Genomic DNA, 24935 nt, shown 5'->3' with positions numbered 1-24935 from the left:
TAGTTATGTTTCTTTTATTAAAGTTATTATTTTCTTCATATATTTACAAAATAACCACAATAGCAGAATTCTCGTTGCTTCTAAAAGCTTTAATGAAAGTTAACTGAAAGTTAACAACTCTATTTAGGCAATAAAACATTTATGATTCACGAGTTTTTTTTTTTTATTTGCATAACCTATAAACAGCTAGCCTAATATTTATCTCAATCTTACGTCCTATCATAGAAAAGGTTTTTTATTATAGTTTAATTCAGTCCTTGATTAAGAACTTATCATCATTTTATTATTTATCCAACCCAGTTGTAAGTATCAATATGTTCAGCGGTCCTGTAAACTCGTATAAAAATATCTGAGCTTTTCTAAGTATGAAAGGCAAGAAATTCAAGCTATCGCTCTTCAGTTTTTTATCCCAAACTCAACGAATTTAATTCTCCTTCGTACTGACCATACATATGTTTAATGTTATTCTGGAGAATTAAAGCTAGGTTACGCAACAACCAGGTCTGACTTTACTTGAAGCTGTGACGTCAACATTAGTTCCTACCCAGACTTTTCGCGGACATTCAGCCAAGGTCAAGACTGACCACACAATAATTCGTAATTCGCAGAACCTGTCCTGGATAACTAAGCTTTTATTTCTGAGAAACTTTTTGTTGATGTTTTAGTTTAAATAGGCCTATAAAAAATTTGTTTCGCAACTTTTGTACGTCCGCTTACCAGGCTAGTAGAACAACTATACAAACACAAGTAATCGAGAAAGGCTTCTTTTTTCCCCCTTTTCCTGTTTCCTCTTTCCTTTTTCTTTCTTTTCATTTCTCAAACTTGTTCTTACACTATTATTTACAAACCTTCTTGCTTTCTCATGTAACCAAGAAAGGTTCTGCATTCTTATAGAAAAATATGCAAAACTCATTCTTTTTTTTTTTCTTTTTCGTTTTTCTTTCTTTTCATTTATCATACTTATTCCTTGATTTCTTTTCCTAGAAACTTTCTCGCTCTCTTACGTAAACATAAAACACAGGTAAAGACATTCGTAAAGCTAAACGATTACAATACTCTCGCTACTCTTCATGGACCGAATACCACTCGAACACGTGATCATAATCTTCAGTTAACGGCTCGGAATCGGAGCCAGTCCTTTGGTGAGAAGCAACTCCACAATCGTCCTGTAAATTAAACAGTGTGATGTAAAACCTTAATCAATGTAGTGAACGGACAAATTCTTGTGTCCTGCGTGGCGCTTGGGCACAAATACATGAAAAGCTTAGTATACAGTCAACCTTGTAACTTCCACGAGTGACCAAGACAGAATTTCTCCTTACAATAACAGATAAGTAATGAGAATAAAGAAAAATATCTATTTGAGGATTATTAGCTGATGAATACCAAATTCATCATAAGGAATGTCTTGCAGACAGCAAGGAGAGTTACTAACAAGATCTTGGGAGTAAAATGTTAGCGCGCGCCAACTTTGAATTTTAACACACTATCATTTTCCGTAGACAAAACTTTCTTTCGATAATAATTGCTGCGATCTGAAAGTTCTTTATTGGAAAACTTAGTCCAGTTCTAAAACTGTAGGAAGAGTATTTTTTGGTAGTCTCGAATTTTCGATTCCCAGGAGATAACACGCCACTTTTGGAGAAACATTTTTCATAGATAAGTGCTGATGTTCTGTAAAAATTACGCTCGAGAAAACTTACATCTTAAAAAAATATACCATAGTAATATGTGAGTCGAGTTTACCTGATGCCATAAACAAAAAGAATAAATGCAATGAAAATTGCGGCAGATGCGTCTAAGAACCAAATGTTAGGATTCTGATCGTAGATGACGTCACTCATAGCCATTACAAAAGCCATTACTGCCTCTGCTGTCGAATTAAAGGCTGTGAAAAAGAAAGATACTTTGAATAAATTTAAGGGCGTGACAAAGGAGTGTTTTTTAAGGTAATCATGAATCTGTTTTTGTCAGGTAAAAGATATGATAAATAAACATGAAATCCGTTTCTTCACAGGCGTGAGACTAAACATCGATCTAAGTCCAACCCTGCTTTGACAAAGGGCTAATGCTCGAAAAGGCAGCTTCATCACTTTGCGGTGGCCAATTTCACGTTGTTAATTCGGTTGACAAAACCAATATCTTGTTATACCCCCATCCCTTCCTTCCCCCACCGAAGCAGTAACGCAGATTCTTCTGAAACTTACTGCCCTTCTCTCAGTTGGAGAAAGAGCTTTTGCTTTCGTAAACACCAAAACAATTATCCCGATATTATCTTAACAAAGAGAGCGAGATCAATAGGGAGAAAAGCTACATAACTATTAGGCTTACCGTCTGTTCTGAGAGCTCTGCTGTCTACTTTATAAGCAATAAGGTATTTAAACCAGGCCAACAATACCATGAAACCAAAAGCGGCAAAAGTTGTTATCAAAAGTGGTGTACTCTAAGGATTCCGAAAGAAAAAAAAAAAGGAATTGAGCAAATATACAGAAAGTGTCAGGTGGATGTGGACTCGATCGTTCATTATCGGCCGATCGATATTCGGTAAACAATCGGCTAATTCTCGGTATCCATTCGGTAAATAATCGACCGCGAGTTACAATATTTTGATTGATTTTGAAAGAGACTGAAAAATACCTGATCAGAAAGAAAAAAATAAACCAGAAAAGGCAGTAATTAACCAAGAAGTGACTAAGGTGGTAAGGATAGAGAAGGTTATAAAGGATTGCTGGCGATGAACATCAGTGAAAAAATTATTGTGCACTGAACTGATCGATTGAATCAGGTACCCACCCTTTTCGGCTCATTGTCAACAACTAGCATGTAGACAGCTTTGGACAGGATCGCGCAGCCAGACAAAACGAAACATCCTCCAATTATAATGCACGCTCTATGAAACAACGACAAATAGCATATTAGTTATAGTCAGCCACTGCCTCAGTCTGAAATGCAGGCTGTCTCCAACCTCGTTCCCAGGGCCTTTTCCCTTAGTTGGGGTGGAGTTGGGGGTAGGGCAGAAAAAGGCCCTGGGAACGAGGTTGGGCTGTCTCCTCACCCCAATCCCCCGAAAGAGAACTATTAGCATATCAAGTTACATATATTTACTGCCAAACATGGAAACGTAAACTTTCTGGGGGGAGAACAAGATCAATGAGAGAAATAAATGGAAAATTTCCAGTTAGTGATGCCTTACTTTCGTTCTCGTTCAAAGGAATATTTTTGTCCCGCTGCGCCTGAGAATCTCCATACCACAACAGCCGAAGAACAGGCATCTAAGACTGCAGCAAACTTTAAAGAAAAACAATTATGTGTTACAGTGCAGAAAACATCAGTAAAACACAAACTGTTCGTCAATTCAAGCAGCTGGAGTCGCTCTCGGCTGCGCAGGCGCCTAGTGAAACTCTTACGCATTTACCGCGTGAGCTTCATATTTCGATGGACGCTCAGCTGCCGCATAAACTGATTTTAAGTAGAATTGCGTTACTGAATAAAATCTCGCATTCTTATTGGTTAACGAAGCGAGGTATTTGGCATGGAATTGCGAATTGAAAACGAGGCAAAGTGATATTGTTTCACATCTACGTATACGTAACAACTACAAGTAACTTCTTTTTAATGAAATTATGCGATTCAAGGAAAATCCATTGACTCGTGAATTCTGCGTTAAATTGCACTTGAAAACCGATATCGCACTCACTGCTACGCTATTCGTGCGATATCGGTTTTCAAGTGCAATTCAATGCGGAATTCTCTCGTCAAGTAATGAATTCTCCTTTATCATTTTTTTTTGCAAGAATTACTTACCGCGAAGCCAAATGCTGCTGGGCTTCCATCCAGGGTCGACAATACTACATTTGAAAAGGAAAAGATTCATTGATAATGATAGTCTGAGGCGTTCGACTTTCAAGTTAACAGGGTAATTACGCATTCGATAAAGGTTATCTGGGCAGACTGGAGTTACGTGATAAGCCCTCATTGGCTAAACCATCCCTGCCTTCCCCTCCTCCACCACAAAATCAAATATTTTCTTTTACACGTTAAGATGCATTCATTATCGAGAAATTGAACCAACTTGTTCCACTAATGTCACTAAATTGTAGACAACAATTCAGATCAAAACTGCCTTTACTCAATCACGTTCTGAAATTTCAACCCTCAATCTCTTGGACCTTGTACTTGTAGAGGAGGGTCTCAATGGGATAGTGGCTTCAACGGCTAACGCTTCAGTAAAATTTTGGCCAGCTTTCGATTACAGTTAACCCAAAATTACACATAATTGCTCATTAGAATAAGGAAAAACTCAATTTTTTACGCCTAAAAGCTATATTTTCTGGCCGTTTTGCGGCCAATGGTTTACCCCATCGAGAGCACTTAGGACACCAGTTTCCTTTTTTCGGCGAGGGTCGGATGTTTGGGATTTTATTTTAATATTTCCTTACTACAGAATCCTTTTGAAAAGATTATCTTGACTTCCACGTAATAGACTTGAAGCTTCTAAAATGTTTTAGACCTGAATTCTCTTGAGGATAAGCTAATCCCCGTCGTAGTGCTGACTCTTTACAGCCCCACCTCAGCACGCATAATTCTCCATTCATTTCTCTTTGTATTTTCTTAGATGCCGACAAAGAGAGTTTGTTTAATAATCAAGAGCTTCTTTAGTTGTTGATCATTTCCTTTAATTTCGTGATATTAATGTGTGATTCAGAGGTGATAATTTAAAAAAAAAAAGCTGGATGCTAGCCACTGTCAAAGTAGAAATGCACCCTTTTCCAAATAACGATAACCCATTTTATCGCTATAATGCAAAAACAACTGATAAAAATGATAGGATTTTCCCTACCGTAGGAAGTATTTTAAAAAAATTAGCTGAGACAGCATCAAATTGTGGCCGAGAAACGGTGATTTCTCAGTAATTTATTTCCAGTCTTCTCCAGACCACAGATAGTGCCGGCAAAAAATAATACGAAATAAACTAGATGGCATTAGTAATGATTTTATAAAATGAGAGCTTTTGAAAATGTAAATTTCAAATCATAGAATAAATTTCGATTAAGAAATTTTATTGTTTCTTTGCCAAGTTGCTGTTTTAATAAGATATATCTATTTTTATTTTGACGTTTCTACGATAAAAGTGCTTCCTTCATTTAATTATCGTTGTCCAATTTTACATAACAATTTCAAGGGACGGCTCATTTTAAATGATCTTTGTGCGCTTTTAAGCAAACACTGAAAAGGATCATAATTTATTCACCGCACAAGCAAAACGAATTCTCTTCAGACATTATCAGACTCTATCATTCAATTCTAATTGTACTAAAAAAACATCGAGTGAAATATTAATCAACTAAGGCGAGTTTGAGAGGTAAATGAGAGATACTCACCAAAGTACGCTATTCCTAGGGTTAAAGTTATCGTTATGGACGCGAAGGACACCAGAAGAGCTGCCCTTCGCCACGTTTCAGAAATATCAGTGTCAACTTTATCAAACTCACGGAACATCCCATCTGCAAGATATAACCATGTAGACTGATTACAAATTCTTCTATTTTGAATTCACGTAGGATTCTTAACGAAAATAAATTCTATACGCAATACCTTAAAAAACATCATAGAGAATGAAATATGATGCTGCTAGAGAACCCGGTTTGAATAAAAAATAACTAGGCTTATTAAATGTCCGGTAAAATGCTCTCTGTTTTGACGACCGCGACAACCTCGAGCTCGTTGGAAGAGAGTCGAAATGTAAAAAGATACAATCTTTACAAAACAGGTTTAACTACAGACCTTGATGTGCACATCGATTCGCTCTCCTTTGACGCTCTAAATCGAATTGTCGTGAAACATTTATATACTGTATTCTGCAGTCTTTTTCAACTGTAGCGTTGCTTCGAGACATATTGAACGAACAGACGTTAATCTTTTGTGACTACATCTCATCCATGCATTAAAACCGCATTCAAAGAGTTAAACTTGTCAGAAGTAAGAAGTTTCTCCTCCGCCGAAAAACACAAACATACAGTTGACTGATGTGCGTGACTGAGCCGATAAACACAACACTTCGAAGGTCTTTTTCTTCACCAGCGTTTGTCGGTGATAGATTTCATGAAAAAAGCACAGGTGAAAACGCACTGTACGACACTCACGTTATCAATAAATGATGGATAAATTTCGTAATTTCACCGAGACCACGCAGAGTTTCATACGCTGGTCCAATTAATTCAAAACCATACTTTTTGTTCTGGGAAGTCTTTAATTGCGATCAATTCTTTCCTTTGAAATGCAAATTTGCTGGCAATAGCACCCCCTAAAGTTAATGTATTTAGATGTACAGTGTATTTAACTTGTCGTTCCATTAGCATTATCACGTTGGCTAATAGTTTTTCAGATACGAAATCAATATAAAATTTACAGCTGTTAGAGTAAAAACGTCCTGGCATTATTTGATCAGATTGGTAGATGTTTTAAATTTATTGTCCTTTATCCGGTGATAAACGTTAGGGAAACCTCCCTTTTGATAAATAATAAGCGAGAAACGATTTGAGTAAAATTTCAGCTGAATAAGTATGTATTTTAGGTAAGTCGCTTAAATGTAGCCTTTTAAAAGCTGACTGCTTAGAACGGTCAATCAGTTTGTTTACTGTAAACAAAGGAAACGTGGGACTTGAAAATATCTCGAAATACCGGAATGATGAATCAGTACAGTGAAAACAAAAATCGTCTTTAATACAGATAACATTTAATTGAAAAAAAAAATTAAAAAGCGAAAGATGGTATCTTTTCCGTCACGATGATGCTTAATTTAAAAACGCAAGTCGTTTGTGCTTTTGTAAGAAATCAAAATGAGGCGGTTCCCGTAGACTTAGTAATATAATAGTATTTCTGACCACTTGCAGCCTGAGGCTGAATTACGGGTGCAGTTTTAAGGCTGAGATCAGACGTCAGCCTAAAAGGCGCCTCTGGCAGCCACTTCAGTCCATCGATCTCACCTTCCCACCCATCCCACCCCAGGTGAGGACATCCATCACAGCAATCTCGTGTGTGAGAAATTAATGTCTCCTACCCCAACCCTGCAGGACACGGGACCTCCATTTATTCGTCCCTATCCGAGAAGACTAGAATATCTAACCATTTCTGATGTTATAGAAAGGTAGCAAATTCTTTTCAATTATTTTAAGACCCTGAGTGTTGGTCCGGCCGGGGCTCGAACCCTCGACCTCCCGTACAACAGTCCCGTGCACTATCCATTGGGCTAACTGGGCGGCGGTTGAAAATAACCGAGAGTCACATAGCGCTACCGACAGCGTTTTGTGAGTTATAGTTTCCAGGACTATGTTAACGGGCATCAACAAACATGGTTTGTACTTTTACTTAAATTTTGAAGCAAGGCAAACCTTGTGCCTAGTCTAATTATAGCACTCGTTGCTTTGGTAACATAATAGAGAGGGTTAGCACCGCGTTACGTGAAACGCGAAAAAGGCAAAAGTGACCATGTGACAACGATTTTCCCGCCATTTTTTCAAGTTTGCCGGTCGCGGTTTGCCGCTTCAACGTGAAAGTAAGCTGTTCCTAGTTTGCCGTGTACGTAGGATTTTCTTCACTTTTTCTCTTACAGGGTAGAAGTTAAGTTGCTGGAAAAAGTACATAACTATTTTCTATAAGTTATACAATGGAAGGTAAAGTTTCATTTTGAAAATCCTTCAAATGCCGCACTTTTCAGCAGCAGACAGCTGTAAAGTTTACACTTTTCAGCGTGAAATGTAAAAGGGGCCAGCTGACGTTTGCCTTTTTTAGGTAAACAAGGACCTAAATCTCTCCAATACTCGATGATCCCGTACGGTGTTGCCTTTGGTAAATAACATCCCAGATTTCAAGCCCTTTTCTTGACTTTTTAAGAGTGCGATATGGTAGCAACGCCTATGAGGACGAGACCCTTCGCAGATAACTTAGCTCAAATCTTGCGGACTTCACGAGAAGCCCGCGAGATCTCTGTACAGCGGCGCATTGAGAGCTTTTCAATAGTCTACTCACAACCAAAGGAGGCAAAGAACAAACATCGTATTTGGCAACTTCGACCGACAATGCAAATTCTCTAAGCGTCATCATCACTTTTTCAAGTGAAGAATAACAAAATTTTAAAACAAGAGAATTTAAAGATGGTGGATTTTTCCATAAGTGCGTGGGGCCCTAGGAATAAATAAAAGAGCACTTTCCTTGTTACATTCAGCGACATATACCCTGAAGAGATTTTTATTTTGTTATAAAGAAAAACCCACTCGAGTGGTCAGATAAATGTCGTGCGATTAGGAATATCTTATTGCACAGCGCTGTTAGCCATGTCTTAGACGCTCGACAAGCTGTGATTTGGGCACGAAATTCACTTTTAGGAAAGAAAAGCAGTTGTATACGAAAGAAAACTTGTCTCTAATCTGGTTTATTTTAGGAGTTACCCCTCGGTCACACTTGCGCTAGGATCATGCTTGCTTGGTCAATTTTTGTTTATCTAGCAAATTCCTAGCTTGTTATAAATGTGACTGCCAATCTTTCAACTTGGCCAGGAATGTACCAAATACATAACCTCTTGCGTGACAGCCGTTCAACGTACTTTATTTCAACGGGTCACTATTCAGACTTGAACGTAACAAAATAACAAGAAATTAATATTTCCTAAGAGATAAAAGGACCATCTGCTAGAACACAAAATTTAAAAGCGGGATTGCATCGCGTTGTAGCGTACGAAGTTGCCAAAGTTGTATCATTTTTCGTTGCTTTACGGGGAGGACAACGGCCATTTAGGCGGATTTCGAACTTTTCGCTTTTTCGGAGAAAAAAAGGCGCATAGAACTTTTTGATATAATTTTTGAAAAAGGTTCATTAAAAGGGTCCTTTAGAAAAAATAAAACGAATTACAAAATTTTGCAACTGTCGGCGGATTCTCAATATTACATAGTTAATTTACGGTCAGTAAACAGACTGGTCATAGGCAAGAATAAATTTTCTTTGAGCGGGAATCGGGAGAATAAATTATAATGTTTAACTGGCTCTTACTCAGGTTCCACTCGGTTCGTCGGAAAAATAGAATAGAAATAGAGACATCACCGCGCCAATTTCTATTGTGTTTCGCCAATTTCTATTCTGTTTCGGCAATTTCTATTCTGTTTCGCCAATTTCTATTCTGCTTCGCCAATTTCTATTCCGCTTCGCCAATTTCTATTCTGAAAAGAATTTGATAAAAAGCAATAGCATACAGGTCTTTTAGAACAGAATTTGAAACAGGATATTGGGGGAGATGACCCCTCATAGTGACCAAGGGGTTATTCTCCAGCTTATCTGTTATGTTAGACCTGATATCCAATTACAACATTCATATTCACTCCAAAGTGAAACAGCATATTTTCCACGAAGCTTCGTTGTCTTAACCACCTTACGATAGATAAGTTTATATTTTCATCCGAAGGAAGAATCATAGACAGTATTCAAAACCTGTGCAAACATTTCAAAATTATTTCTTTTGTTTTACCTTCTTTGCTCGAAGTTCGTTAACACTTTTTACTTAGAATATTGTTCATCTTATCGAAAAGATCTGTTTTCTTCCCTGTTACTAGACATAATGGGTTCAAAAGCTGTGACTTTGTGTTTTATTGCGAACAAACGAACGCCCCTGATCACAAGAGAATATTTTATTATTTTCTTCTCTCGAAAATTTAACAGCAAAATCTTGATATTCATTTAAAAAACAATTTAGTCTGGATATCAGCGTAGCTCGAGGATATAACCGTGCGTGGTAGCAGTGAATATTTACGAATTTGTTATCAAAGAAATTTTTTTCCTGGTACTTTTTTACCTCGAATCGAGCACTCCTAGCAGCATTTCTGGCCATTTCGTATCTCACCTTTGAAGAATCTTTTAAATTTCATTTTTATTTTTATCGTATTTTTTTTTTAACGGAAATTCGTCCGTGACTCGCACGTCCCAGAAAAGCTGCGATGTGGTGCATAATGGTTTTCAATGAAAAGGTGAATAAATCGCACTAGAAAATGTCTGCCTATCAAACTGCTATTTAGCCAAATGGTAAATCTGTCTAAATCCTGATCACAGTAGATCAGCCACAAAATAAATAATGAAATGAAATTCGTGTCTAGCGGACAATACAGAAACCAGGAAATTAATCTAATATTATTTGGTACTACATCCGTTTTTCGTAACCTCGCGTTCAAAATTATACGTGTTTGAATAAGGAAGTTTTTCTTAAAATGAAATTGCCCGTTCATTTTAAATGCTTCTTTAAAGATTTTAATTTTTTTACTCAGTTGAAAGGTGAAGCAAACGTGCCAGCGGGATAGTTTGTGAAAGGGAAAAATTACATGAAAATGAAATATGGCCACTTACGCAACAGGACTTCGCGTTTAGAATTTTATATTTATTACATTGATTTCATGTCATACTAGGTTATTTGTAGAATGCAATTCTATCAAATTTTGAAATGCTTGCCTAGGATAACTGCAAAAGAGTTAAGATTGGTTATGAAAACCGCAGTAACAAAAAGAAATAAGGAAATAAATAAAGGTAAGTAACAGCAGTGATATTCGTTTTTTGCTTGAAGGCCAGTTTTAAACAGCACGACTTTTCATTTCTGGTCAGAAGTTTTAGTTTAGGATTGTGAGATGTCTAAATTGCCGAAATAAGTTAATTCAATCACGGTTTTTGAAATACACAAGCTACCTGTACCATAAATCGTTTTTATATCTTTGAGAAAGAGCATCTAAATCTGTCGATTTCTCTACTCTTGAAATAGCAAGGAAAAACTTACCAATTTTTAACCACGTAGACTCGATAAGGAAACTGTTAAAACAGTCTTAAATTTTCCTACAATATGATATCTCCCTTAAGAAAGGTCGATCAACATGTACCGAGGAGACTTTATCGCTGTTATCAATCACACGCCGTCAATATGTAATCAGCTGTCAGCGGCGGAATTAAAACGCTTATCATTAAATGAATACATAGTAGCTAATTATTGTTTGGAAAGTGCGTCAGTTTGTTTTAGAGATTGTGATTTTAGAAGTATACTTTCTAAATTCCTAAAGCTGAATGTGTGCGATAAATGCTCCGAAAAAAGAAAATTCACTCTCTTTCACTTTTAAGACAGATACTGATAACTGCTACTGATGGGTCAAGTATACTGACGTATTTTGTAACCCAGGTATAGGAGACGCGACTTACAACAGACCAATCAATGTTAATAAAAGAAAATTTACATAAGGGAACTTTTTCAAAAGTTGCTAGTAGATTTCTGATTTTTGGCATTTAAAAATTTGAATTTTTGGACTTAACCCTTTGAGTAGTTGTAATTGCAGTTCTCTCTGCCTGGACCTCCGGCTACATTATTAAATGTTCCTTCTGAATTAGTTTGGAAAATTTAGTCTTTTATCAGCATAACAGACGCTCGAGAGACATGCCTTCTCAGCTCCAAACAGTAACTTATTAGGGGGGAGGACTGGGGCTACGGACTCTTTCCTCAAACCTGCGAGTATTTTAACATCTTGTATGAAACCAAAATTCTACCAATTACATGATTGCATATTAATTAAAAGCCAAATTAAACTAAATAAGTTGTACTCATCTCAAAATATTTCTAAGCTTGGTAAGGATCTCCTAGAGTAAAAAAGATTATGTGTTCCCCCCTCCCCCCATCTTATCAAAATTCCGTAAGTCTGCACCCTATTGAGTGCATGAAGATCAGAGCCATTCTCATAAGCCTTTTGAACGAATGTCAGTATTTGGGCAACGACGCAACTACCCCTCCCCTAACCATTTACTAACCCCAACATCCTGTCGGTTGACTACTGTTGAGCTAGGGGAGGGGGGTAGGTGCGCAGTTGCTTAGATTCTGACATTGATACAACCTTTTCATCTCTAACAGGAAAATTTGTTTTCGTATTTTTACATGACGCTACATTTGAGGTACAATATCTTCTGTTAGAGCCGAGGAGATGGGTTGAAATTACAATGTTCGTTATTGAACCGTTTTGAATAAAGATAGGTGATGAAATAAATCATACCCGGATATTTTGACTCCACTCAGTTTTATCGCACATTGAGGCCACAGACATACAAACTTTTATGAACATGAACATTTTTGAGGCTTCGCCACCTTCATTCCACAAGAACACGTTCATCATACAATCTTAGCCGGCTATGAAAACAGTGTAATCTCAGGCCGAGGTTCTAGGAAATCAGTAGAATTCGAGTTTTTAATTTTTTTCTACAGGACGGTTATTTACGGAAATATTTTTTTCATCGCAAACTGCAAGACTTGCTGATATTGTTGACAAAAATTAAAGGTTTGGTAAAACGTGAGGCTCAATTTAAGGTGATCTTCAAAACACGGTCTTGCTAAAGAAAAGCTGAACCTTGTGGTAGTAAGTGTTACTTTTGGAGGTCCTCTTGAAGTTGTTTTGCTTTGGACAGCCTCCGACGAATTTAATCTTACTTGCTTATAAGTCTGTCTTTCCTCGACACAAAATTCAACACAACACCGTTATAATTACAACTTAGATTGAACTGTAAATGAGCGGAATGGAAATTGATATCAAGTATGCGTTTCGAAATTTTCCCGATGTACGAGAGGTTTTACTTACCTCTACTTGTTTCCATGAAGGCGGAAAGCGGAAAAAAAATGCCCTCGAGGCTTTCTTTCAATTTTGCTCTGTGTGGCGTCAATTTGTGTACGAATTCTCGGTCAACCGGCAAACATCAGTCCTGCGTCATATCTGAAACTTCTAGGAGGGCTTGGATGACAACTTTCTCCTCTCTTCAGTTAGAAATTGAAAATTCAAAGTGCGGTTTTTTATTGCTTCCCGTTTCCTCGTTTACTTACTTGTCAGCTCACTTGTTATGAAAAAAGATATACTTCACTTTTTTGAATGATTTGTCTGACAAGTTTTCACGAGCACGAGATTGCGTCACCTTTTCCGAATAATTGTCAGGCCGTGAAAAGCGTGAAACACGTTATTTTTGTTGACCAACTTTCTTCAGGAGTGCATTTTGTTTTATCTCGCACCCTAACGAAACATTAATAAGGGTGTTAATTTGAGATTCTTGAAAAATGAATGAACTCGCATCACAAGTGACAAACATTTAGCAAGAGATTATTCATCTGCAGGGTGTTTACAGTTAAAATTCTGGTTGCTCTATTCATTTAAGGGAATTAGAGGACGGGGGTCCATGCCACTGTTTTACCCATTGCGGAGAAAAAACATTTGTCGACATTGGTTATGGTTTAATGGCAGCAGCGAAAAGGTCTATGAAAAGTTAACTTTTCTTTAGATATCACACGATTCATTTATCACAGGCACTTTCACCCTTTCATTTTGTTATTTAATACTTACCCCGCAAACTTTCAATTTAATTATATCTGTTCACATGATACAAACAGCTGCTCAGTGCACGCTATACAGTCGGGTGCGTGCATCTGCTGCACGAACTACCCACGTCGATAAAATGTTTTCGAAGTTAATCGACAACAAAATTTCAAAACACTGCAAAACGGATTGAACTTTTTCGCATAATTTAACATAAATCTCATTCCAAAGGATAATTTCATCATTATAAGTGGTATTGTTAGCAGAAAGTAAAATATTAAAAAAAAAAAATTAAATATAAAAAGAGACAACAAAAGCTTTCCAAAATAGCATAACAATTAATATTTAATAGTCGTCCTTGATACGGGAGACAAACAAGTACTTCTCAGATTAAAATTGTGACAATAAACAGGTTCTGAAACCAAATTTGAAAAGAAATACCAGATGCTAAAATTCTCTGGGAAACTAACACCTGAGTGCATATGTATCTATTTGAAACTTATATATTGAATGATATTCAACTTTAGTATTTAATAAGTAAAGCTATGTCACATTTCCCAAATTTTTTCGAGTAAAAAATAATTTAAAACATTCTTACGCATGTGCATTTAGCTCTGATTTGACCCAATTTTTTTCCTTAAGTTTAGGAAGGTAGCGAGTGGATCAAAAACTTCCCACCCACTCCCCACACATTGTGAATATATCACCCCACAATGTGAAGTAATCACCCATAAATTACATCACCTTAGTGTGTCCTCTTTCACAAAATATTGAACTTGATAAATAATTACATTCTCTGCATATCAAAATACTTGGTTAAATATTACCAAATGACAACCCAAATAGTAAGTTCTACTCACTGGCTTTGAGTTCACCGTTTACACCCAAGCATCAGTTAACAATTTCTCCACACTGTTTTCTATATGTTTCCTATGGTGCTGCCAAGGAGAATTTACCTACTGATGAAAAGCTTCATGATCTTATGATCATTTCCTTTATTCTCATAACCTTTGTGTTTGCTTTAGTGATACTCTGGGGAGAAATTGAATGCTGATCATTCTTTGGGGTTTAAGGGCCAAAGAGTAGCCTTGGAGGCCCTTTGAAGTTGCATGAGGGTGTCACTCATTACAACTTCTGCTTTGTCCCTTCGAGGGTTTGAACTGGTGAGTTAGGCAGATTTTGGGTGAAAATAATTTGCTCAAAGCTGTGTTTTTAAGTCAAAGAAGGATCATTGGGTGAGTGAAAGCTCTGCTCTCACAAAATTGAAGTGTCCAACTCTTAAAATCTTTCTTAGAAGGAAGCTGATAAAAGCCATCCACAGGTTGCTGTTAATTGCCAATCTCCTGTGGAACACAGCCCCACAGTTAGAGATTTTTCAACATAATCCTCTGCTACTCCCCTTTTTTTTTTTTTATACACAGACCAGGAAACAAAGTGATAACTGTGGACCAAAGGTACTCATGTGATACATACAGTTCTCAAGTGTATTGTCCTTCCTTAATTTTATTTCCTCCTTCCTCTCCTTCGCCCTGGTCTTTCATTATCAGAAAAGTGGCAATTGGACAAGAAAGTGTAATCCATTATGAAACAGAAGGTTGACTGAGTAAAAGCTGATTTCTGAAAATAATTCTTGTGCTGTACTGATCCACTATCCCCTTCTTATTAAGGATATCTACAGTGTACTAGTCAAATCCTTCCCACGTGGGTGGGGCTGCTTTTCCTTTTGAAGAAAGAAGATTTGCTAATAACCTGTTAAGAGGAGAAAAAGATAGAAATTAGTAAGAAAAGTCAAGCTTTAAATACAGGATATACTTTGACCTACACGAACAGTTCATGACTGCAGGATTTCAGTTTAAGTTTTGGCCAAGGCTTTGTTGTTGTTTTCTGGGACATGTCACTTTTCTTCTGCACGGCCCCAGTTCTTTGAAGGCTGATTAACACTAACCCCAGGTTAGATCTTAATCCAGGTTTCTTTACTCCCTTCTTCAGAAGCCTATTCAGAATACTTTTCTCTATTCTTTTTAGAGCATCAAGTAATTAAATTCTAGACAAAAAGAATTCTACTAAATTATCTTTAAAGGCTTTGAAATCTGAAATCAGATTTTACCAGTTAAGCCTAGGTTATCTTAACCCAGCTTTAAAGAACCCCGCACAGGAGTATAATTGGGCACTGATGGACTATTGGAAACTGTTGGGGAGGGGGGTGGGGAAGGAGCAATGCCTCTCATCCCTTCATGTACACTGTACTACAGCAACCAAGATAAGTCCCTTGGGAAGCGGGAGTGCCACCGTCAAGAAAAACTTGGTACTTGTACATCAATTTTGAATATAGCCCATGATGGCAGAACACAATAATAGTTCTATAGTGCAACTTACCTAATACCATAACCAAACAGGCCCAAAGCAATGCAAAAAGCAATAGCTGCATCCAGATACCATATGCTGCTACTGTACTGATACACCATGGTACTTATAATGATACCCAGTGCCATGATTGCACCTGCTGTGGAATTGATAGCTGAAAAGGAAACCATAAAGCAATGGAAATGAGATGCAATGTTGTCTAAATGTTAAAAAAATGGTCATTTATATCATTGTAAGCAGTTTGAACCACAAGTAAACTGAACTGCAGTACTTTGGGGCGTGACACTCCACTCCTTCCCTCCCCCACTGGGTACACTGACCCTTTCATATAAATACTGTGATGATTCAATTAAGGGCCCTTATTCCTCTCTTATAAGTGCCCCGTGAAGTTTTTTGTTTTTAAATATGCAACACTATTGAGTACTGAGAAACCTTATTCCAGCAAGCCCCACCCCCCACCCCCCTGATTGCTTGGCTGGTCATTAGTTTTTAGCCAGAAAGGATCCAGGGACAGCAAGTTTGTTTTCCACTCTTTGATCCTTTTCAAATAAACATCAGAACTTTGTAATTTGCACATTCTGCTATGTTGTTTCTTAAAAAGGAATTTATCACCCCCTCCCTAATACAGTGCTCTTTCTCTGGGTATCAAAAGTAAATAAGCAGCCTGGACCTCAATTTGAATCATTACATTTCTGCAACTAATCCAAGAAGATAGCTCCAAGAAAGCCTGATTTTTCTTCTAGCACTTGCATGTTATTCTACAAAATACCCTTGCTTGATATTTAAGGAACTTTTTTCCCAATCTCTCTGGTTAGAAAGTAAAAGAACAAATAAATAATATCATTTTTCCAAGGTGTTTTCCCCATACCCTACCTAAAACAACAAAAACAAAACCAGACTGAATGAATTCCTTGAGCTGTACCTTTTAAAATGTCTCTTCCCCCTTAATGTAAGTTAATTAAGATTCCCTGAAAACTTGATTCTTGATTCTAAATCCTTGATTCTTGAAACTCTCTCTCTCTCAAACTGAGATTTGCATCATTTAATATTTAAAAATTGCAGAGTTCTGTTTTACCAGGTTCAAACAGCAGAGTTAAAAGTATAAAAATATATATCTATCAATGTTAATGGTAAGTTATAGTCAGGGTTTTGATCTAGCCATACCATCAGTTCGTAAAGATTCACTATGCAGTTTTTCAGCTGTGGCAAATTTTATCCATGCTAAAGTTGTAAATGCCACCAAACTGACACCTGAAATGGCCTCAATACCTGTGAACTACATTCAATTTGAAAATGTAATGTTTGTGAGTTTTTTCTCCTGTACTTAGTACTGAGATACAATGAATATATGAAGTTCATATATTTTTGAACTGCAGTATTAGATACATATGATGGACGATCCTCGCTGTAGATAGCGCTATTTAGGCAATAGCGAGAATCAGACCTGAAAAAAATCAGGCCTGTATGGGATTCGAACCACTGACCTCTGCAATACTAGTGCAGTGCTCTACCAATTGAACTAACAAGCCAACTGGGAGCAGGCCGTTAAGTTGATTCGTAATAAACCCGTGAAAGTGATAAATGAGATACAATGAATATATGAAGTTCATATATTTTTGAACTGTGGTATTAGATACGTATGATGGACGATCCTCACAGTAGATAGCGCTATTTAGGCAATAGCGAGAATCAGACCTGAAAAAAATCAGGCCTGTACGGGATTCGAACAACTGACCTCTGCGATACTAGTGCAGCGCTCTACCAATTGAGCTAACAAGCCAACTGGGAGCAGGCCGTTAAGTTGATTCGTAATAAACCCGTGAAAGTGATAAATGAGATACAATGAATATATGAAGTTCATATATTTTCGCTATTGCCTAAATGGCGCTATCTACTGTGAGGATCGTCCATCATACGTATCTAATACCGCAGTTCAAAAATATGAACTTCATATATTCATTGTATCTCATTTATCACTTTCATGGGTTTATTACGAATCAACTTAATGGCCTGCTCCCAGTTGGCTTGTTAGCTCAATTGGTAGAACGCTGCACTAGTATAGCAGAGGTCAGTGGTTCGAATCCCGTACTGACCTGATTTTTTTCAGGTCTGATTTTCGCTATTGCCTAAATAGCGCTATCTACTGCGAGGATCGTCCATCATACGTATTTAGTACTGTTAGCCAGTATTTAAGATCAGTGCATCAGCAAAGTTACTGATTTTACATGTAAATCAGTCTGGGATGTGGATACCATAAGATTAACATCAGGGGAAGTACATGTTAAGCATCTGAACAAAGCTTCAGACATTCACTTATTTCTAATGGAATGTAGGTATAAATGTGCAGGATTGGAAAAAACAATTTTTGTCAAGCATGCACTCAGAAGGTACTGTACCAAGGTGGGAAGGGGAGGAAAAAGGAGTCAAGATTGTTCCAGGAGAAGCTGGAGAAGAAAAGCAGATGGCAAGGTTAATGATTTATATAACAGGCCACACCTAGCCACAGCTTGCAGCAATATACGAAAATAGACTACGGTAGACTGGACGGTTTCCATGCCAGACTATGCTCCGCTGGCGGTTAGGTGGGAATGAACCAAGTCAATAAGGCTATTGAAAAAAGTTATAAGCTGCTATCTTACCCTTATAGGATGCTTCTCTACAATCAGGGACCTGACTGCTCTAATCAATATTCCGGTACCAGATAACACAAATAATGCAGCAATTGCTATACATGCCCTAAAAAGAAACGAAGACAAAAAAGTAAGTTTTTGCAATTCTTACAAGGGCATTTATCACTTACAAGCAAGATTTGATCACATTTACCTTCGTTCTCTTTCCCAAGAGTAAGTTTGTCCTGCTAAACCACAGAATCTCCAAATAACAACTAATGATGAACAAACATCTAGTAATGAATCAAACTGGAAGAAAAAGATTGAAGAAATGTTCAGTCAGATTATTTCATGCTGAAAGTATGACAAATGCTTTTTCTTTTGCTAAACACAATTTTGTCAATGTGGCCTGAATATGGCAAAAGAGCAACTTACAGCAAAACCAAATGCAGCAGAACTTCTTGCCAAGGTGGAAATGACTGTGGAAAACAGAACATTCAATTATTTTAATAAGACAAGAAATTAATAAAATCAGGAATTTATCAAAATTGGTTATAGAACATACTCGTACCAAAGGCACTAACTCCAATCACAAAAGTTGTAAACACAGAAGCATATGATATCACAAGGGCTGCTTTCCGCCACCTGTCCATCAACTGTGTCGGTACCTGCTTCTCTTTATGGAGAAGATAATCTACAAAGAGAAAATTTGAGTGAATAAGGTCAGTTCTACTTATAGCCACCTAATTCACGTGCTGTGATTTCAACTGATCAATGACAACTCTTATTTTTACTTGCCCAGTCTCCCACAGCCTCTTCATGAGAGTCAAGGAACCTTACTGGTCCACAGTGTTTGACTCCTTCCCTCGTAAGGGAAATTTCACCGTCCTTACCAAATTATGAATTGGGCATTTTATTCTAGACATTTTTAACATGGTTACCCAGATGAAGAAAGTGCAAACTTTTTTATCCTGGCAACCTGACTGGACAATTTACCATTACAGCTGTAAGGTAAATTGTGAGACAAACCAAAATTTCTTTCACAAAGATTGAGATATTGTATCCATAATTCCCTGCATTCTTATAGAAATATGTTGAAACTTTTCCAAGCAAAATCTCTTTAGCAAGCTTGTGAAAAAGGATCCATTATTTTCAGAATTTTTTATTGGATAAAATATTGCAAACAAACTATAAATAACCAACTGAATATGTACAGTGTACATAGAATGACATTCCAACCCTTTCCCTCTCAATATCTAAATATCAATTCTTTATGCTGTGTGTCATACAATTCTCATTATTTTAGTTTTGAGAATTTGGCACCAAATCTGAGACAACTTCCCCAAATTGAAATTCTTCTCTCTTTTCATAGTCCACCGGTGTAAAGAGGCTTAAAAGCTGTATTCCAATTATAATGTGTAGTAGAATAAACATCTGCCTCACAAATGCTACAAATGTCTGTGACATCTGGCATTATTTTATTTAAATTCCTATCAGTAAAATCGCTGTCACTGAATAACTCATAACCTGCATCAAATTTTGCCTGCAGCCACAACTTCAATGTCTTTTCTTCCACATAAATACGCATATATTTCCTCAGCCATGCTTTCTCGTATTCCTCTCTGTCTTCAACCTTTCGTTTCTGCCTTGAGTTAATGCATTTAGCACCATGTCCGGATCCTCCGCTAGACGCCATTTTGAAATTGTGAATGCAACTTGAAAAAGTCAGGATGACTTTTTCAAGTTTTGATCGGCTACAAGAGCATGTGCAGACCATGACCGTGTCCCTTTAAAATATGTTGTTATTGTAGGGGGATAATAGTTTTTGGCAACATCAAAGAGTAAAATGGTTATTATCATATGACACGTCTAGTCTCACCCGCACAATCTTATAAAAAGTCATAGCAAAAGCTGACATGTGCAGGGCCAGACGGGTTGATGCGTAAGCCAGTCCAGAAAATAAATCCAGCCCTACTGCCCTTACATACCGCTTTGTTGCAAAAACTTAGAGAAAAACATAATTGAGAAGTTGTGTAATTGTGAGTTTCTTTTCCTGTCCATAAAGAGGACATACGTTGTAAGAAGAAAACACAATATGGAACTGATGTTACAATTATACTTTTCTATCTATGTTAGTTTTATGTAAATAGTGTGAAATAAATGAACCTTGAACCTTGAACCTTGGTAATAAGTACAGAATAAAATGGTAAAAAATGCTTCCTTCAAACCAAAGAATTTTTTAAAGGAAAATCTGCCAACTTATTACATATTGAGAAAACCCATTACATTTGCATGTCACAAATCTAGGAAAACCAACCATGAGTTAAGCTTCTCCTCCCACATTTACCATTGACAATTGAAAGAATTCAAATGAATTTCAATTGAAAAGTTTGGTGAGAGGTCACATTTGGAAATAACAGATGCTATGGTTTCTATTGGTTTAAATTTAATCCAACTCAGCTCTTATCAGAACATTTTAAGATTTGTCATTTAATGAGTAAGCCCAAAACAAGCAAATACAAAAATTGAAATATTTGCATATGACCCAAAGCGGAAAAACAATTACTTCCTTAAAACACATTAAAGTGTTCTAGTTTTTAAAGCAACTCACAAAAAAATGATGTAATGCTACAAATTTTATACTAGTTAAAAATTTATAGCCGTGCTTTTTCAAACAGCTGGAGCGTTTCATAATATTCTTCACAATATGATCACCACAGCTTGAAAAAAAGTTATCGCGTTTAAAAGAAATGTCAGATTGCACACTGATTAATTACCACTTTAACAGGAAAGCCCCTTGAATCTCTTTGGAGAAGTATTAAAGTTTAATAAAAATTTCATCAATTTTTATTTGCGGTTTGCGAAGGGGATTCAACGTCATTTTATCGAGATGAGCACAAAACTAATATTATTCAGAATTAAGAATTTTTTTTGCTAGTCTCATATCGAAGGCCGCCTCACAATCAACCAGCTTATTACAGGCGTTGTTCGCGAAAAAATATGCCGAGACACAATTTTCTTTTCTACGAATCGGCTTCCAAAAATCTACCGTTTTCGTCTATTTCTTCAGCTTGCTTGTTCCTGAGCGGGGAATCAGAATTAACTAACCATGGTTAAAATTATCAAGTACAATCATTTTAAACTTAGACTGAATTATTCCATTAGGATCTCTTCCTAAAATGGAACAGGAACATTAAATATTTCTTCTTCCGTAGATGATAAAAAAAACGTCCATGGTGCATCATGCAAGATATATAGTTTGACTGTCTGATTTTGAAGTGTGAAAACTGAAGAGGCAAACAAGAAAAAACACGAATTTTCTTGAAGTACGCACAGATCAACCAACTTCTCGGAAAAATAATTTAGCATTACATAGGCTATATTTGTCACAAATCGATAGCTGTTGAAAAGCAATAAAAATTTTATACGATGACTTTCCCATTAGTGAACCGAAATTAGCCCTCTCAGTTGTTAAAACAAAACAATCGTCCGATCGTAGACAAATTCCTGCTGAAATATTGTCAAGATCGAAATCGATACAAACAGAGTTGTTACCGTCATCCATAGGCGAGATACAAGGAAATCCTTCCAACTCCTTGGGCTTTTCTTCAGCATCACTAACACTTGTTAAAAGGACGGTCGAACTGCCATACTTGGTTGTGTCCTCCATTGCTATTTCAGCGAATCAATCATTCCTAACTCGGTGAGACGTTCATATCCATCACCAGCCTCAATAATCATCCCGAATATTCTTTGAATACGCATTTCAAATGTTGTCCGAACTTGCCTGAGAAGTCTGGGTAATATTCTCACTTGGAGGTGATCTGGGAATAGAGAACAGAGAGGGAAAATAATTTTAAAAACACGCGACCTGATTGGTCAAAACTTGTGATCTTTTCAGAAGTAAATTAAATGTTTGTGTTCGCTGTAAATCTTGTTGGTATCAATATTTAGTATATACTAAAACAGTGGATAGCGTTGAAGGCGCGCTCTGATTGGCTAGTCAAATTGCCAAAGCAAAAATTCTGCCTGTTACGTTCCTATATTATGAAGCCGTAAGTAAACTTATGTTTGACGTGCACAACCAGAGGGCTCCCATTAATATTTTGAAACTATTTACTAAAACATCTCATATTCATACCTACAATACTCGATCATCCAAATCGCAGCTCTTTAGTACAAAGTACTCTAGACTTAACCTACAAAAAAAGGCTTTCTCGCGTGTTGGTGTCAAAATTTGGAACAAGATACCGAAAGAATTCAAAACGTTATCAAAACATTCCTTTAATAAACAAATTAAAACGTCTTTATTTCAGATACTAGATAATGAAGATTCTTATCTTGATGTTGAAAAGATCTCCTCTAAACTTAAGGACTGCATAATTAAAACAAATTGATCCGATTGCTTTCAGTACTAATGTATTTGCTTCTATACTTTATTGAACAACTATTGATGTATTTGCCAGCTATGCTTCTTTTTATAATTTAACAATATCTAATTATTTAGTTTTTAATTTTCTTTATATATTGTAAATAATGTTTGTTGATGATTGACCCGCCTCGAATAGCAAATTTGCTATCTGCAGGTCAACATAATCTAAATTATTTTGTAAGAAAAAGAAAAATAAAGTGTGTAAAGTGTAAAGTCAAACTCCGAATATCCTTTGCTATTTACCTCCGAGCAACTCGGGAAAAAGTGGCGTCCCAGTTTGCATCCGTGACAAGCGAAGAAATCAATTAAAATCAATTTTTGGTGGTGTGTTTTATCTCACTGTTTTAGTATATACTAAAACAACTATTCACCTCAGTGTCGGTGGTTAGTTGTGAATATTTACCTTGCCGCTTCGCGGCTCGGTAAATATCCACCACTAACCACCTCCACTTCGGTGAATAGTTGTTAAATATTTTGTTCCAGCTATCGCTGCCATAGGCAAGGGGAGCTCTCGCTTGAAATAAACTAAAACTCAAAAAAAGGATGAGTGGATGAATTTATGGGGAAAAAATGAGCATTTGCTAAGCCTCACAATAAACAAAGATCAATAATATAAGAACTTTATAGTGGGCAACTGTTACGTAAGTAACACGAGTTACGACGAGATATTCTAGCCCGTATCAAGATAGCGTGACAGTTTTCCAAAGCAGGTATATGATTTTACATGAAATGACAGAATAGTAATAAGAGAAGGTAGAAATCCATTTAGCTCCCAATAAACGAAGTCGTAATTACAAGCATGTATATTATCCAAACCTTTCCGTAGTGGACTAAAGAAACTGTTGCTGCGTCGGTGGGGGTAAGGGAAGGTACGTTTTTTATTGGGGGGGGTGGGCCGGGTTATTTTAGAAATTTTTTGGCAAAAAAGTCGTGGCCCTCCCACTTTCCAGATTGTATTAATGCATGACCCTTCATAAATGCCTAATCAAAAAGGATCTGACTCTCCCCCCACCTCCTCCAAGACAAAAATTACCGTAAGTGAAAATAACTGACCGGAAGTGTTGCTCACATAACCGTGTCTGCGCACAAAGCAGTTAATTGCGTGGCGGTGCACGGTGAAAACTTGAAAATGGGCAAGAATGTGCGAGGAATAGAAAGAGGGAAATGCGCTTCTGGAGAATGTGAGGATTTCATGAGGTCAGATGGTAGGCCTAGCCACAAGTTGCCGATGAGTCCCAAAAAAGTTGCCGATAAAAGTGTCTAAAAGTTGCCAAAAAGTTGCTATTTTTTCAAAAAGTTTCCGAAAAGTTACTGAATTTCCAAAAAGTTGCCTAAAAGTTGCCAAAATTTTTCTGATTTTCGTACCTTTTTTGAGTGTTAAAGATTAAAAATTCGCACATTGCTTCTTATCAAAACTTTATTTGTCAAAGTCCAAGATAATATCAGAGGTTCTTTCCATTTCACTTGGTCACCAAATAGTCGCAGTGACTAGTCACTGTAATTGTCCGCCATCTTGAAAAACGTGCAACGTGATACCGCTGACCTCGTGATTAGGCATCACAAAAATCAACCCATGGGGGGAGGGGCGGCCTAATTATTGTATTTTTGAATAAATGTCTATTGAAAACTGACCAATGTGGCTCAAAACGTCAAGAAAGTGGCTTCAGAGAACCTCAAAAAGCCCGAAGTTGCTGAAAATTGCCAAAATTCTAAAAAGTTGCCGAAAATCTCAAAAGTTGCCGAGCAACTTGTGGCTATATAAGCCTATCAGATGGAGTAGCTCAAGCAACGAATCGTCACCGGACACTAATTTTATACCAGAGCCCTGCGCGGAAACATTACCGACGTCAAAATATGGACGAAAGCGGGCACGGGTCGAGAGAGACAATTTACGTTAGTTGGGACAAGATAGTTTTTTGACATAATATTTCGACATCTGTTTAAAATGATGTGGATTTAGACTGGTAGCTTTGCTTGCATATATAAGTTTTAGGTTTCTATAAACTTAGCGTGTTTGGTAACAAATAATTAAAAGTCAACTAACCGACATGGAGTAGTTTCTCCCTTGCCAAAAAAAAAAACAACAAAACTGTGACCCTTCTGTTGCGTATCAAACAGGCTTGACCCTCCCCAATTTGTAAAATATTTACTAATGACCCTCCCCTCCGA

General features: G+C 37.0%; 2 protein-coding genes across 7 annotated transcripts; both read right to left on the bottom strand.

The window, feature by feature from the left end:
• LOC111338377 (transmembrane protein 163a) lies at positions 1-13106 on the bottom strand. Of its 4 annotated transcripts, none has more exons than XM_022944859.2 (8): positions 12639-13106; positions 5382-5504; positions 3805-3848; positions 3194-3288; positions 2794-2890; positions 2332-2443; positions 1747-1888; positions 1-1166 (listed from the first exon to the last, which is right to left on the bottom strand). In XM_022944859.2, exons 1-8 carry the CDS (start codon positions 12652-12654, stop codon positions 1112-1114), a joined length of 684 nt encoding a protein of 227 aa, XP_022800594.1. In that variant the 5' UTR covers positions 12655-13106; the 3' UTR covers positions 1-1111. The 4 variants fall into 4 exon arrangements, with proteins under 4 accessions (XP_022800594.1, XP_022800595.1, XP_088600856.1 ...); XM_022944860.2 differs by lacking the exon at positions 12639-13106 and adding an exon at positions 10808-10947; XM_088744730.1 differs by lacking the exon at positions 12639-13106 and adding an exon at positions 6144-6264.
• Positions 13107-13688: 582 nt separating this feature from the next.
• Positions 13689-24870, bottom strand: LOC111338363 (transmembrane protein 163a). Of its 3 annotated transcripts, XR_015995208.1 has the most exons (9): positions 24811-24870; positions 21890-22158; positions 19862-21621; positions 18906-19028; positions 18770-18813; positions 18549-18643; positions 18365-18461; positions 15738-15879; positions 13689-15110 (listed from the first exon to the last, which is right to left on the bottom strand). XR_015995208.1 is itself a non-coding variant. In XM_022944839.2 (8 exons), the coding sequence occupies exons 1-8, from the start codon at positions 22002-22004 to the stop codon at positions 15044-15046; spliced, it is 795 nt and encodes a 264-aa protein (XP_022800574.2). In that variant the 5' UTR covers positions 22005-22125; the 3' UTR covers positions 13689-15043. The 3 variants fall into 3 exon arrangements, 2 of the variants coding, with proteins under 2 accessions (XP_022800574.2, XP_022800573.2); XM_022944839.2 differs by lacking the exons at positions 19862-21621; positions 24811-24870 and adding an exon at positions 16890-17001 and having other exon boundaries at positions 21890-22125; XM_022944838.2 differs by lacking the exons at positions 21890-22158; positions 24811-24870 and adding an exon at positions 16890-17001.
• Between the last annotated feature and the right edge of the window lie 65 nt (positions 24871-24935).

The sequence above is a fragment of the Stylophora pistillata genome, chromosome 14 (genome assembly GCF_964205215.1).
Source record: "Stylophora pistillata chromosome 14, jaStyPist1.2, whole genome shotgun sequence".
Taxonomy (NCBI): Eukaryota; Metazoa; Cnidaria; class Anthozoa; order Scleractinia; family Pocilloporidae; genus Stylophora; species Stylophora pistillata.
This window is presented reverse-complemented; position numbering and strand designations above follow the sequence as displayed.

Excerpts from the sequence above, each read along its gene's own strand:
- LOC111338377 (XM_022944858.2), bottom strand. The coding sequence starts at position 5,896 with ATGTCTCGAAGCAACGCTACAGTTGAAAAAGACTGCAGAATACAGTAT. Across the intron at positions 2,891-3,193 it reads TCCTTTGAACGAGAACGAAA|AGCGTGCATTATAATTGGAG; the intron begins GTAAGGCATCAC and ends GTTGTTTCATAG. Across the intron at positions 1,889-2,331 it reads CAGAGCTCTCAGAACAGACG|CCTTTAATTCGACAGCAGAG; the intron begins GTAAGCCTAATA and ends TCTTTTTCACAG.
- LOC111338363 (XM_022944838.2), bottom strand. The coding sequence starts at position 20,111 with ATGGTCTGCACATGCTCTTGTAGCCGATCAAAACTTGAAAAAGTCATC. Across the intron at positions 18,462-18,548 it reads TCTTGGGAAAGAGAACGAAG|GGCATGTATAGCAATTGCTG; the intron begins GTAAATGTGATC and ends GTTTCTTTTTAG. Across the intron at positions 17,002-18,364 it reads TAGAGAAGCATCCTATAAGG|TTCACAGGTATTGAGGCCAT; the intron begins GTAAGATAGCAG and ends AATTGAATGTAG.